The 15,740-nt window shown below is 40.0% G+C and overlaps 2 protein-coding genes across 6 annotated transcripts in view; both read left to right on the forward strand.

Annotated features, from left to right (window-relative positions):
- rps6ka1 (ribosomal protein S6 kinase a, polypeptide 1) overlaps positions 1–4,597 on the forward strand; it is an 89,226-nt gene extending 84,629 nt beyond the window's left edge. For all 5 annotated transcript variants that reach the window (XM_053237375.1, XM_053237376.1, XM_053237373.1 and 2 more), the window contains one exon: positions 44–4,597. In XM_053237375.1, coding sequence (XP_053093350.1) covers positions 44–166 — 123 coding nt within the window. In that variant the 3' untranslated portion in view covers positions 167–4,597. The remainder of the gene's footprint in view (positions 1–43) is intronic.
- A 4,660-nt stretch (positions 4,598–9,257) lies between these two features.
- LOC113544988 (TMF1 regulated nuclear protein 1) lies at positions 9,258–15,464 on the forward strand. Its single transcript, XM_026944083.3, has one exon. It carries the CDS (start codon positions 9,763–9,765, stop codon positions 10,276–10,278), a length of 516 nt encoding a protein of 171 aa, XP_026799884.1. The 5' UTR covers positions 9,258–9,762; the 3' UTR covers positions 10,279–15,464.
- The last annotated feature ends 276 nt before the right edge of the window (positions 15,465–15,740 follow it).

Below are 15,740 nucleotides of genomic sequence, written 5' to 3' on the forward strand. Positions count from 1 at the left end.
ATTTCTCTCTCTCTCTCTCTCTCTCTGTGTGTGTGTGTGACAGGGGGCAATGGCTGCCACCTACTCAGCCCTGAAGAGTTCCCAGCCAACCCCTGAACTCAAACCCATTGAGTCCTCATTTCTCGCCCAGAGACGTGTGAAAAAGCTACCCTCCACCTCTCTGTAGATACACAGAGAGCACTATGGAGAGAGAAGGAGAGCACCACTGAACGGAACAAAAGCAGTACTGTATGAAATCCTCTCTGAAGCTCTGTGGACTGAAAACGCTCTCTTCACCTCGCACGTGCCATCAGCAGGCTCACGGAGCTTAGACAAGCTGTCAATCAGAGTAAACAGTGGCTGTGATTGGCAGATGGAGATTGGAGTGCTGGGATTTCAGTGTTCCATAAAGATGTGTATGTGTTTGTCCGTGTGTGTGTGTCCGTGTGTGTGTAGGAGAGTGCCAGATAGAGATACAGGCTCCTATTAGGAAGCAGTCAGTATTGGTGGCCTGTTTGTGGTCCTGCTGTTCTGTTTCTTTCATTTCTGTTTATTTGTCTATGATGTGGGTTTTTCCTGTACGCTTGCTTTGTTTAATGTAAATGGCTAAATCAGTTTGATCATGACAACGAGTCTGGAACACAAAGAGACTATACACAGACTGGGAATGTTTGAAACCTTTTTTTTGTATATCTACTGCTATGGATATACAAGCATGAGAGTTGAGACTCTGACCAAGTGCATTATGGGTACCGGGGGTAGTTTTGCATGACTGCTGAAGTGTAAAATGCTGTGTTGTTGCTTCTCCATGCCGCACATTGCTTTGTGACGCACTTTTGCACAGGGTTCGGGCTGTTCCAGTGTGTTTCCTTGCTTTTTTAATTGTATGAAAACAGGATGATGATGACGATGATGATGAATAATTAAATCTCCCAAGCTGAGGCTCTGTAGTGGCATGCTAAAGTCTTGTATTCTTTGACGCTGTGATTTTTCTGGTTATTGACTGCTGTCATCTGTGTTTTCATCGTTGGTTGGTTGCTTATGATTCTGTTGTTCATTTTTTGTTCATTCCGTCAAAGAAAAGTAAAATAATTTTATAAAAGCATGCTGAGCACAATTGAGAAAAAGGCCAGAGAAGTGACTGCAGGTCTCTTTTTTTTTTTTTTTTTTTTTTTTTTTTAAATAATCTGTTCCTTTTGTGTTCAGATGCTAGTCGTGTATGGATTGGTAATTAGCTGTCGCACACACTTTTGAAAAAGAGGCTTCCTTCCCAGACTCAAGTATCTGAACTTGTATCTGAGTCTCTGATGATCTCAGATGAGCTGCAAAGCTGCAGTGACAGTCACCAAACAAAAGACATTGAAAAAAAGGCGTTGCTAACTCCTCCCACCTCTCCTCGTTTTCTGCTAAATGTAGACACCCACAGGCATAAACACACACTGACTTTAGGAAGGACATGCATGCTGTCAGATTCTATATTTTGACACAGACATTTTCAAAATCATCATCTGCCTACTGCTACAGTGTTGAAACAGTCTGAAAATAGTCTGAAAACGATTCACAGGTTTAGCTGTCATTTTGACCAGGCACGAGGGAGAGTTTGCTCACAGACACATATTTTCACATTTTGCATATTTGATACACATTTTCCAAAAACATTAATTTAGGTTGTTAGATTTCTCCCAGAAAAGTGCATAGTTAAATTGAATCATTTAGGAGTGATTCAATATGAAATATTATATAATGAAGCAAATGGCTCAGATTGAAAATTTAAATAATGAATCACTATAAAATTGGTTCAGTTTAGGTAATGAATGACTTCTGTATGACTCCCTTATGAGCCTCTTACAAATAGCTGTTTGCTTTTCATACTGAATTGCTTATCACTAAATGACTCAACTGATTCAGTGAATCACTAGCAAAAGACACAATTAGATGTAGATATTGAATCACTCTTTAACAACTTTGTGGTCATTATACTTAAATGAAAGAGCAGTGTGAGACAGAGCAGTGTGTGACAGCTGGTGGTGTTTCAGGGCAGAGTAACTATGTGAAGCTCCTTTGTTCTGTATATGTTGTTAAAGTATATTATATATATATATTTTCCTGTGTTCAGAAGAGATTTGTTTCTGAAATTTGGTCTAAAACTTATTTCCTTCTATATGCTTCAGAGATTTGATCTAATGTGGCACTTGCTTTCTTCATGTCTTCTGGAAAAAAAAGGCTAAAATGTCTCTTTCTTTACTTTTGGAAAGATGGGGATTTATTTGATGTGGGCTGCTGAAATAGGTTGTAACACTGATCCTGGGGGGTGTAAGGTGCTTTTCTGTGTGTGTTTGTACGCGTGTGCACGTGTTGTTGGGATAACCGTCTTCTAGAGTGTATGTTCTTGTTCTTTGAAGAACCAGAGTCAGGCCTGTGTTCGGTTCCTGATGCCTTTCTATTAAACTCAGTTTTTCTGCCCTCCACTTTGTCTGTCCCTGTTTCTGCTTCTGCTTCTGTTGCCTTTCTGTGGCTCAAACTTGTACATGGAGTCACATGGTATAATCTGCTCTACCATATGTGAATCCATGTTGCATGTAGCCTGCTCTTTCTTCATTTTAGTGATTGTGTTGCAATTAACCAGAAAAAAGTATAAAAATTAAGAAGAAAAAATATAGCCTTCCAGCACTTCCTGAGACAAACCAAAGGAAGAGAAAATACACAGATAGTAAAGCACAGGATAAGACTTCACATTTATCAGCACATTTTGATATTTAGTCCTGTTTTTACTCATTTGGTGCTTTTATCCAGTCTGATTTAGCACGAAATCATACAGTTCCTTACAGTTCAACAACTTGATGATTTTGCCCATTGCTGGACTCAGGATTTGAACATTATGTGCCATCACTTTTAAACAAACCAAACTGTTGTTTATTCACATTTGATATGAACTCCTCAGAACAGAGACCAAGTGGCTAAGGGACTTCTGAAAAAATCGCCTCAAAACCAAAATGTCTGTCTGCTATTTCTACTTACATCCCAAATGGATGAGTGCAAATTTAAAATAGTGTGCATATTTAGCTCTGGTACACATTAAAGGAAAACTCTTGCATTTTAAACATCTTTAATCTACCACAGCTGTATAATGTAATGGATGAGGGTTTTGAAAACTTTCCCTTTACTCAAAATTCTCATAATGAAAGTCTAAGGCAGGGGTTGGCAACTGGCAGACTGTGGTCCAGATGTGGATCCAGTATTTCAGCAGACTGAACTGAGCACTTAAAACAAATACTATAGCAGAGCCAATAAACATAGCTCAGCGCCTGTTTTCTAACAATGAACCATGTACTTATGTAACTTATTTAGCTGAAGGCAGCTCATTGGACCAGAGACTAGCTACAGGGCTTAAAGACATTAGCTCAGAAAGGGGGAGTTTTCACAGACTTTCATAGATTTTTCATTTTATTTAACTCTGGTCTGAATGGCGAACTGATGACATGGTTAAAAAAGTCTATTATGAAAACAATGTTTGAAAGTGACTGGACAGAGAAATGTGTTTATTCTCCCAGATTCAAATTCAAAACAGACGTCTCATCTGTTCAGGGTCTGTGGCTCTAGTCAATATGATATCACGGAAGTGCCAGTGCCAAATCAAAACAAATACTTCAAATTGTCTTATTTATTGCCATAAGCTAATCAACACTCAGCCATGTTTGTTGCTTATCCAGATGTTTCTAAGCAAGGAATTGTATGTAACTGGACCTTTATAAATTTTAGTTGAATACTCCTGATCTAAGGGCACTTGTTGAAATCTGTCAGTAAACATTTTTGTAGATAAATGAAAGAATGTATTTTAAAGGTGTTTGTGTTTAAATGAAGCTCTAAATTTGGGTAATTTTCATTTTAAAGATAGGAATGCCTTTTCATGTGAAAAGATGGGATCATGCATAGACAATCAAAAAAAAAAAAACTTTTGGAATAACAAGTAACCATAAACTGGCAACTTCATGTATAGACACTATATAATACCTATCCATCACACCCATATGTGGTTCTTCCTCAGACTGTTGCCACACAATTGTCTAGAATGTCTGTGTGCTGTAGCATTACAATTTCCCTTCAATGCCCCTGTGCACAATGCGAGCTCCATGAAGACATTGTTTGTCAAGGTTTGAACTCGAGTGTTGTGCACAGAACCCTGACCTCAACCCCACTGAACACCTTTGGGTTGAACTGGAACACTGACTGCACCCCAGACCTCCTCACCAACATCAGTGCCTGACCTCACTAATGCAGTTGGGGCTGAATGGACAAATATCTACAGCCACACTCCAAAATCTAGTGGAAAGCCTTCCCAGAAGAGTGGAGCTTATTATAACAGCAATGATGGACTAAATCTGGAATGGGATGTTCAACAAGGACATATGGGTGTGATGGTCAGGTGTCCACATACTTTTGGCCATATAGTGTAGCTTTCCATATGAATATAAAGTGCTTCAATTTTCTTCTAGCTGAATTTGTATTGGAAAAAAAGCACAATTCAGACCCAAAATGCTAAAATTGGTGGCAAAAGGCAAAAAAAAAAAAATCCAGTTTCAGTTTCTGATGACTCTGAATTAACTCTGTATCCCTTTAATGCTAACAAACCTGAGAGAGCATCAGCTAAAACAGCTTTCCAGCACTGCACATTTTAGTGCTTTCCCTGCACTAACACATCTGATTCAGCTCACACAGGATGAACTGAATTAACCTCATGAGCTCAATGTGGCCTGCTGGAGTCACGTACCTCAGACCTTGACCCGGTTTCCTACAATAAGAGCAAAGACAGGGTCGAACCCTAACGCAAGAAAATGATGGCGTGCTTTATTAATGCTTATGTAGCACAATATGCCACAGTGTATCCTTAGCTGTCATTTGTAAACCTCTAAAAAATAAAACTCTGTATTTGATGTGAGCATTAAATCTTTGTTTTTGTGAAAAGCGCAATGTGACGTTATCATTTTATTTATTTTTCTATTCTATAACTAGGTGCAATGGGTTTTCACTGGATCATGTAGAAGACCTCTACATCACCCAGTTGCTGTCAGTATTCAGGTGTTAAAAAGGCAGTGCACTGTAGCAGTGACTGAAATGTTCAGAGCAGTGTGGAGAGGATTTTTATTGAGCAGAATGTATTTGCAGTTCATCATCGCTGCATAACTGCCATTTTATTAGTTAACATGATGACTTGACAGTTTTCATTACAACTCTTTCATTACAACAGTCACTGATAATATACCCCCACAGTCGACATGATAAAACAATGTGAAAATGTTCGAGTAAGGAGACATTTTAACAAACACTGGAGTAAAGTCAGTCAGTCTGCCTAAAGCTGTCTAAAACCGTGCTAGTGTGATTTCCTTACACACTAAATGTGATCAAGTTTTTGGCTAATTCTGTGCCATAGCAAAATAGACATAAACAAAATGGCCTAATCATTTCAGTTTGCAATCAGATATCAGCTGTGCTCGTGCGCCACAGTCAGAATGAAACGTCTAAATGCAGTTTTCTCCCAGACATTAAAATGCTAGAACTTCACCACACATTTGTACTCTAGCCCACACACTGTCTCTACTACAGCACAGCTTTTTTGTGCTTGCTTACATTTATAAATAAACAGCTTTATCTGTCAGAGTTTTTGCAGTTCCTTCTGTCAGTGATGCTCAGTCAATACTTCACACTCAGAATGGCTCATACAACAAACTTCACTTGCGTTAATAAAGTAATGAGGCAGTCTTTAAGATGGCAGTTGGGTTTCAGCCAGGGGTAAATTGTGAGGGTGTGTTCAAATAGAATTGAAATCACGTTGTCCTTTTTCTGATTGTTAAAACTTGAACCTTACACACACACAGGCATGGACATGGATACACAAAGTGCTTAAGCCTTTCTTTTTTTTTTTTTTTTTTTTTTTTTTTAAAAAAACATGAAACCCAGTGTGTTAATTTGTACTGCAGAGGTGCCAATATCTACAGTTTATCCATGCCATTTTTATTTATTTTTTTTTTTTTTAAAGCTCACTACGGTGACATATGTGACACCTGGAAACCACGCTTCACTACTTCTTCAGTCAAAGTGGCGGTCAGCTCACTTGCGAACAAAATTCCCCCCTGACAGAAAAGGCACATTATTGAAGTGGAAAAGGCACATTTTGCTGGTAGTGGTTAGTTTCACTTCACTGTTGGCGGCTCTGCTGCTGAGGTACGTGTAGACGTTAGAGCTGCATCATCCATTCTCACAGGCATGTGGGTGTGTTTGAGGTTGTGAGTGTCAAGTATGTGGGTGTTTGTGTGCGCACTGCCAGACCTTCACAATCTAATTCAAGGTAACTGTGGTTTGCTTCAGTGAACGCTGCTGAAGCTAAGGCCAAAAAACCCACTCACTCTAAACTTAGAATAATCCTGAACTTTTCTACTTAGAGCTTGAATCCATTCAAAAGAACATAAAATATATTGTAAAGTATATAGTATTAATTACAATGTGCTAAGGGGTTTTCTGCATATATCAGCCCTGCTGAAAAAATATCCAGTTTGATCTGTCCAGCTGCCAAAACACAAACAGAGCTGGTCAAACTATTAGAGCTTTATTACTAATACCAGCTGGTCAATTATTTTTCAGCTTCCTAATTACTGGTCTAAACTCATTGATAAATATTTGATTTTGAAATTGCCTTACTGTTGTGTTCATTGTCAGTAACTGCTTTATCCTGGTCAGGGTTGCACTTAATCTGGAGCCTATCCCAGGAACACCGGCAGGCAGGAAGGCAGGAGAATTCACCCTGGATGGGATGCCAGTCCATCACAGGGCATCACACACACACATATATTCAGTGTAGCCAGTCTGCCTAAATGCATGTTTTTTGGGCATTGGGAGAAAACCAGAGAATCCAGAGGAAACCTACACGGACACAGGGAGAACATAAGAAACTCCACATAGACAATAACCTGAGTTCAGAATCAAACCGAGGACCCTGGAGCTGTGAAACAGCAACTCTAATGTTGTATTAGTCTCAATAAGTCAGAAACGTTCTATATCTACTAGCACTTACAAGCTGGCATATATGGTCTACCAGGTTGCAGAGCTCGGTTTGTATTTTGGTAGCTGGTCAGAGCTGGATTTTTCAGCAGGGAGGTACACACTTAACACACACTATCGCCACATCTAACCACAGAGTTGAGATCAGTGTATCTGTAACACTGCTGCTGTAATGCAGAGAGCCTTTGTCTTTCTGATTTTTTAACATTTGTTCACCCAAAACCTCTAAAGACTATTTAAAAATATTCTGTATTTAATAACAATGTACATCAGAGAACAGAAAAGGTGCAGAAATGTCTATACATTTATCCCTATAAAAATATTCAGTGTTTATGAATACACAAATTTTTAAAAAGCCCCAATCAGGTGCCTGGCCTATTGCTCTGGTCAAACTATGGCCTACATTTGCAAATTGGAACCTGATTGGTTCTTATAATTTATGATGAAATAACATGTCTCATGTTCAGTATAAACTCAGTGCTTATAATGGCGCTTTCCTGATTCTTAAACAATTACAGAAAAAAAAAACAGCTAGAGTTATATCAGGGAAACCGAAATGTGCTGGAGTACATGCGGTACTGCAGTGTCCGAACCACCACTTTAATTTTTATTTATCCAGAAGATTTCCATCACCAAACACTCAACCTGCTTTTCTGCGCCAAGGCCAAAGTGTTCACTAACTAAAGCTCAGTGTCGAATAGCACAATGACCGTATCATAGCTAACATTAGCATTGTGTGTCAGAAGCGTATGAACCACAGAGAGGGGCTCTCAAGCTTCTTGTGTCTAGACAGTATTGATCTTTATCATTTACGGGAAGAAGCTTCTGTGGGTCTTACTTTTAACTGAAAGATGATCAGGGTGCAGACAGTAGTTATATAGGCATTATCCTGGAAAGTAATAAATTAAAGCTGACACGTTCATGGATTTTTTTATCTGTTTACTCGTTGTTAGTTCATTAGCTTTGTCACTCTGGATAAGACAAGTGACCCAGTAGAGAAAGAAAGATAGCGTTCATCTTCTCTTTCCTCTCTTACAGGAAACAGGACCGACAAACTGAACAAGCAGAGAGACTGTTCAACTTTCTTTTGGACTTCAATTACACTTACTGATATCAGTAAAGAAGAAAATGTAGCTTACCACTTTTTTTATTCTATTCCTCAGATACCACAGCAATTAACCAACGATTAGCTTTTTTTAAATATAATCTTACACATTATACTTTTTAACTGTTTAAAGTTACATTTAATGTACCTTACTTTAGCCACTATAAACAGTCATTCCTAACCAGCCTCTCTGGATAAGACAGAACTTACAGCTTGTCATGTTACTGAGAAACCACAATGTGCTAAGTGCTAGGTCTTACAGTTACAGCTTTACCTCTGATTGTTACAAAACTCTGACAATGGAGACTCCTTCCATAAATGCTAGCTAAACATCTCCTCACAGAAAACAATTACATATTTTTTTAATGTGTAGCATCTGCCATACAAGTCCCTGTGAATTACCTGTTACTACAGGAATGATAACATAGTACAATGAGCGCAGAGTGCAGAAATATAAACATACTGTCAGAGCTGCTGTAACAGAAAATTAATCAGTATCTTCTGACACATCAGATTTGAGAATTCAAGTGTTGGGCTATGTTTAGATATTGTAACAGGTTGAGTGTTGATGGAGAGGGTAATGAGGACAGGAGAGAATGGCAGCTAAAGAAAACATTTAAATAGTTTAATTTTACTTTCTCCTCCATGGTTGATCAGGTTTTCCGGTATTCAAACAGAGAAATCTCAATCTAGAAATGAGTGTATCACTGACGTAAGAGACAAATAGTCATGTTTACAACAGGTTTGTTGATTGTTGTAAATTATTGAAAATTTAAGCGGTGTCCATTTAAGAGCGACCTTCTTGAAAACTATTCTAGTACAAATCATTTCAGATCTGCACTCCAGTTGCAGTGTAATATGTCTTTTAATATCATCCCTTTTGAAAATATGACATTTAAAGCAGATACTGTACCAAAAACTGATATGAGCTGTGCAGTTATCATGCTGTTTATTTTTCATACATTGTGAGTCACTATTAAGATGAATGTGCTTCTGCCTCCTGCTCCATCATTTATCAGTGCCAGTGTCTGTTACTTAGCAACAAGAGAGTCGAGCCACATCACCAAATGTTACGTTTGAAAGTGGTCCAACACACACACTCGGCTATTTCTGACCCACGCTGAGGAGGATGACAGAGAGACGAGAGAGGATGATTAATACAGGGCTGTGATGCTGATGGTGATAGTGATATGATGACTCTGTTGCTAAGGGCAAAGAAAAAAATGGACGTGGAAAGAAAGAGGAAATTTGGAGCACAACCTCTTGAGAAAAGGCAAATAAACCCAGGCAGTCTCTGAGGTAGGAGGTTTTACGATGGGAAAGTAAGACAGATGGAGAGAATGGATATTGTTTGGAGGAGAACAGAGAGTGGATAGAGGAGGGAGAGCGAACGCTGCTGTCCTATCAGGAGCAGTTGCCTCATCAGCTGCATCCAATGGCATCAGAGCAGGCTGATTCAGTGCAGGGAAGCTGCTCTGCTGCTGTTATTAATGAATGGAGCGTCTCTCTGCTAACATCACACCACTCCTCATCCCTCTCTCTCTTCTCTCCATCTCTCTGCAGAGGTGAAAACAACCTCAGAGGCTTCACTACCTTTGGTAACAAGCAAACATCTCTGACGTAAAATGAAGAAGCAGCAGCAAGAAGATGAGAGCGCTGATGGCACTCCATCCTGTACAGCTCCACCATCTTCCTCCTCCTCATCTGCCCTGGTTCCACCGCCAACCCGGAGATCCATCTCTATGGGTGACTTCCGTCGCGCCCAACCTGGTTCTGAGACTCCGTCTGCCCCCGCCACAGCACCGTCCTCCAAACTGGTGACTCCAAGCTCGAGCATGGAGTTTGAGGCGGCTCGACGGCGCCTGCTGGAGGTCGAGGAACGGCGGCGTGTCATCCAGGAAATGGAGCGCCGTCTGGAAGAGCTGCACGAGGTGTTCGTTCGCTCGGAGCGTGAAGCAGCTGAGCATGGTGAGCTGGTGGCACGAGTGGCAGCCACTGCTCAGCAGAGTGAGCTTTATGTTTCGGAAAACTCTCAGCGGCTGAAGAAGGGGCTGCGCTTCAAAAGGCATCGGCCCACCATCATCTTCTCGTCCATGCTGGGTCTCAGGACATGTCTTCCATGGCCCGTCAAACTCAAATAGCAGTGGACGAGAAGAACTCTCTCCAGTCTCATCTACGGGAAATTGTTTCAAAAAGCCATAAACATTTAGGTTTCGTTCTTCATGTGCTATCTCGTCTGAGGACAGGGATGAGAACGCTCATGAGTCCTGCTGCTTTAATGTGAGACGCCGAAGCTTTGCTGCCGTGTGAGACACCACACTACTGCTCAGAGATCTGTGTGTATGTATGTGTGGGAGATGCTTCACTGTCTTTGTGTGTGTTTTTTTTTTATATATGTCTTTGTTACTGAACAGAGAGAAACTCAGAGGTGCTGTGAAACTGCATGGGGAATTGAGGTTATATGATATTACGATGGACAGAGAGCTCTCAAAACTCCAAAGTCTCTCTTTTTCTATAAGAAACACTTTGCCTACAGCCTGGAATGGTGTAGAGCTGACGTCAGACCTGCGTCCTCAAGTCATGTTGTACATCATTTGTGGCGGTTGTTATGGATGCTGCACTTCTCTCTTGGGTGCAGAACCTGGACACAGGGGAAGGAGCTCTCGTCACCTCACGTGTGGCCTCCTGTACTGTCTCTGCTGCCTAGAAACTCTTCTACTTTCTGTTCACTTCAGAATGTATGGTAATCCCAACAGAACCTCCAGCCTAACATCGACTAATAGTCAGTCATGTTGCTGCTTTATATTAGGCTGGGTTTCTAGAAGGTTCTACTTTTAGTTATTAACACAAGGACCTATGAACAGTTTATATATCATGTGCTTCTTTTTTTTTTTTCGTCCGTAAGGGCATGTTTAGGGTTTAAACGTTCAGGTATAAGATGAAAACACAGGTGCATAAGATCATAAGTGGTTTCTGGGTGTGTTTTCGGGTGTACTCATATGTTGGCCGGTTCAACAGGGTCGATATGAACTCACTCTAAGCACCAACGCTGCATTTCTAACTATATCTGGTGTCTTCTGAACATTGTCTTTCATTACGATCAAAATCAGCAAGCTGTTAGAGCCAGTCCTATACGCTTTTTTCTTTTTTTTTTTTGGTCAGAACGTGATCTCTTTGTGTCTGTGTGCACGTTTCCTTGTGTACTTGTGAGGGGAAGAAACTGTTTATGTTCTGTTCAGCTCAGGAGAAAGTCACCAGGGACTTCCATTCTTGGCAAGTGCAGGTTAGGACAGGAAGGTTCTGTAGTTCAGAGAGAGAGAGAGAGAGAGAAAGAGACAAAGAACATACTAATTTCACTGTTTAGTGAGCAGAATAAGCTTTCTGGGAGTTGAATTTGTGTGGTTGTTACATTGTGAGATGATCTACTCTCCTCCATGTGAGTCTCCTTTGTGCAGAAATCCACTTGTGCCTGTGTAAATAGATAAATGCTTCCTGGATTATCCTCAGCTTCAAGACACTAACCGTGCACTTTGATTAGTAAAACCGCTTAATAACGAGCATGCACGCACAACTGCGTTACAGATGCAAGAATGTTAGATGTAAAACACGTGACTTTAGTTTTACTCAGCAGGAAGCTCTTATAACGCTTATATTTCTCCCTCACGTTTGCATGAACTGGGTTAGCGCGCGCACACACAGGAACACCACGATATATTCTGTTTTCGGGATTGTGAAAGTATTTCAATTAAAATAACGTTACTTTGTTATAAGAACAGCTACTACAATAAGCAAATCTAACCAAAACGCTGCATTTAAGCAAAGAGCAGCCAGCTGAAAGCATTTCCAGAACCTTCCGCTTCAAACTCACAACACAGCGCGCGCGCACGCGCTTGACCCCGCCTCCATTGTCTCTGCGCGCTCACGCATGCGCAGTACCGAGCCCGCGTTGCTGCAGCGCTGTTCTTACGTCACTCCGGTTGATTGTTGAAGTGCTGAGGCTCAGCGCCATGTTGGATTTTACATCAATTACACTCAAATATCCGTGGTTTTAAACACGTTAGATGAATTATACGTACATTAAAACACTTTTACACTCAAATAATTATATCCACATATACTTTTTTTTTTAATTAATCCCAAAATTATTACAAACACATTCTGCGGACATGATGAAAAGTAGGCCTAGCATTTAACACTGTTTTAACACTTAGTCACAAATATTAATAACAATAGTTAACTGGCACTGGACATTGAAAGCTGTGTATAGAACTTATATAAAGGCTTTTGTCCCCATCATTGTGCTCAGCGCTTAAAGCCCTTTAGAGCATGTTAGCTCAGCTTTTTCACGCTTGTTCATTTCTCAACAAAGGGCTACTTATCACCCCAAAAAATAGTAATACCAACATCTTCTCAGTTACGTGCAAGTACATGATTAAATAGGTTAATTCATGTCATGCTACTCCGTAACTAGCAGAACACGAATCTCCCTCATTTGTAGAAGTTTAAGATGAACTGCACACCTGCATCTCTGTAATATACACTATATGGCCAAAGGTTTGAGGACACCTGACCATCGCACCCCCTATGTACATTCTTCCCACATATATTGGAAGCACACAGTTGTCTACAATGTCTTTGTATGCTGTATATAGCATTACAGTTTCCCTTCCATGAAACTAAGAGGCCCAAACCTGTTCCAGCATGACAATGTCTCTGTGAGGTCCATGAAGACATGGTGTGTGAAGGTTGAAGTAGAAGAACTCAAGTGTCCTGCACAGATCCCTGACCTCAACCCCACTGAACACCTTTGGGATGAACTGGAACACCGACTGCACCCCAGACCTCCTCACCCAACATCAGTGCCTGACCTCACTAATGCTCTTGTAGCTGAATGAACACAAATCCCCACAGCCACGCCCCAAAATCTAGTGGAAAGCCTTCCCAGAAGAGTGGAGCTTATTATAACAGCAAAAGGGGACTAAATCTGGAATGGGATGTTCAACCTGCACATGTGGGTGTGGTGGTTAGGTGTCCATATACATTTGGGCATATAGTGTACAACTACTTACCAAGTGAACATTTTCTTAACATTCATGTGAAATATGATATCATCAGCTTTCGAACAAACTTGAAGCATAGACGGCATAAAAAGCCACTCAGCTCAGAGACGCAAGCTGCTCAATAAATTTATGAACCACAGACTACAGTAATAGCCTACGATGGAGGCTACAGTGGTGTGGGAAAATGCGATAGTTTGGCTAATTTTGATAAATAGCTTTTTTGATCTAAAAGACTCAGAGACTACCCATATCTATGCATTATTACTCGATATACTAAAAAAAAAAAAGAGCCCTCAAGTAGTGTAATTTCACATTGTTGTACATGTACACACACAGAAAAGAAGATTTGTACCCTGTACAAATCAAGGGTACAAACACATCACTGGGCTCCTACCCTCAGGGGTACATATTTTGTACTATTAGTATTGGGAAAATGAATGTAGTGTACCTCTAAGGCAAATGTATGGTACATATTTGGACTTTTGAGGGGACATTTATATAGTTTGTATATTAGCAAACAAAAATGTACCAATATTATCTATTTTTATGACAGTGTACGGATGTTAAAATCACAAAACCTGGTCCATTTTGTGCATAACAGTCTGCGTAATTTCTTCAAGGTCATTTGTTTTATTTCAAAATCTCAAAAAATAGACCCACAGATATTCATAGAACAAAAACTCTCTCAGAAACATAGCATTCTTGAACTTATTTATTAACTCCTACATTGAACACAGGGAGTCAAATATTTCCCCACCACTGTATCTCTGTATCTGTGTCTACATGTGTATAATGCCAGTTATTCGTCCAATGCCTTACTCAGTCTGTATAGTCTGTATATAAACGTTTAAATGTGTAGACGAAGCTTCAGCTTTGCCTCTTGTCTTTTTTGCACTGCACCTCCATTGAGTTCTGCTGTGAAGGAGAACACAATGTTTTTCCCAAAGACCTCAGTGAGTGGGCCCACTCTGCAGCATGAATGTACCGTACGTCCTAAAGTCCTAAACCTCTGTGTCATTCTGTCGATTTTCTGAATACTTCTGTTGTTTTAGTGATGTAGGAAGCCTGACACCAGAACCCCCAAACCCCAGATCAGCAGCAATCCCTACTCTTACTCTTACTAAATATGCTTCATTAATTACTCAAGTAACATTTTTACAATTTGCTCAGATTTATAATCTGGTTTATTATCTTCTTTATATGCTTGCTTCCAGGCTTTCTGCATGAATGTACCTTTGTTTAGGGTTATGCATTGTAAAACTGCTCTCATGTGCTTTTTTATTTAACTGATTGTATTTAAAGCACATTATATGCTTTAATATGTAATTATATTCTATAGTCAGGCCTTTTCTTTATTCTTAACACATTGCATATGATTACAATAATGTAGGACCTTGCTGCTTATGTACGATCCTGAGAAATAATAAACACAGATATATTTCATGGCAGTATATAAACCATGGTGTGTGCAGAAATATGTCTATGCTTTTCCTGTTCAACGTTGTACACTGCTTAAATATGGCAAATACAAGAATCATATTGATTAATGCTGACTGAGAATCGTGACTGTGGAAGGACTGACCTTTGTGATGGCACTGAATTTAACCGCAGGGAAGACCATCAGCAGAATTTGATAGGTCAGATGATGAAGCAGAAGTGCTCCAGATGTGTTCTGCTATATTTAGAGCTGACCTTTGTTCGTTTTCTATCCTGGGCAATCTGATAAAAATGAATGAATGAAAACATGAACAAAAATGCAAATCCATGATTTTGTGAGGTGCAATGAGGCTTCAGCTGAATTAAATGCAAGCTCAGTACTTTAACTCACTTTTAACAACTAATTCAGTTCATAACAGTAAGTTTGATAAATAAGGAACAAAACATGACTGGCTGTGCTGTTGCTGGGGAATACGAATGACAGGGTGGTGTGATGCAGCCTGATGAGAAGCTGGGGGCTGGTATCACCCCAAAGTTGATTATTTTCCTATAACAGCACATCCTGCAATGTTTTTATTCCTCTTATGTCGCAGCGATTTGCCAACAATTACATGTTTTTATTTATTAAAGAATGACACGGTGTGCATTTTAACTGTTTATAAGTTACATTTAATGCTGTGGAACATCCGCAAGAAAAGTTAGTTCCTGTTATCGCTTACATTACAACAGCTATAAACAGTCATTCCCTCGCCAGCTTCTCTTTGGAGTTAATAAAACAACAGAAAAAAGGTGAATGTAATCTGCTCACTGTTCACATGGGTCGACGAGAGTCATCGATGTAGTTAGCTAGCACATACAAACTATTTAAACGCAATATGGCAGTGGAAATAGCAACACTGTCCTCATCTGTGTTGGTAAATTACTGAGAAATGACCCGATGAAGATTACACTTGCAGTCATCCGCAAACCAAACTTCAATGGGCTCTGAAGCTTTGCGTCACAGCAGTGTGATGGCAATGTGATGCTCTGGGCAATGTTCTGCTGGGAAACTTTGGGTCCTGGCATTCATCAGGATGTTACTTTGACATGTACCACCTACCTAAACA

The sequence above is a fragment of the Pangasianodon hypophthalmus genome, chromosome 10 (genome assembly GCF_027358585.1).
Source record: "Pangasianodon hypophthalmus isolate fPanHyp1 chromosome 10, fPanHyp1.pri, whole genome shotgun sequence".
Lineage (NCBI taxonomy): Eukaryota > Metazoa > Chordata > Actinopteri > Siluriformes > Pangasiidae > Pangasianodon > Pangasianodon hypophthalmus.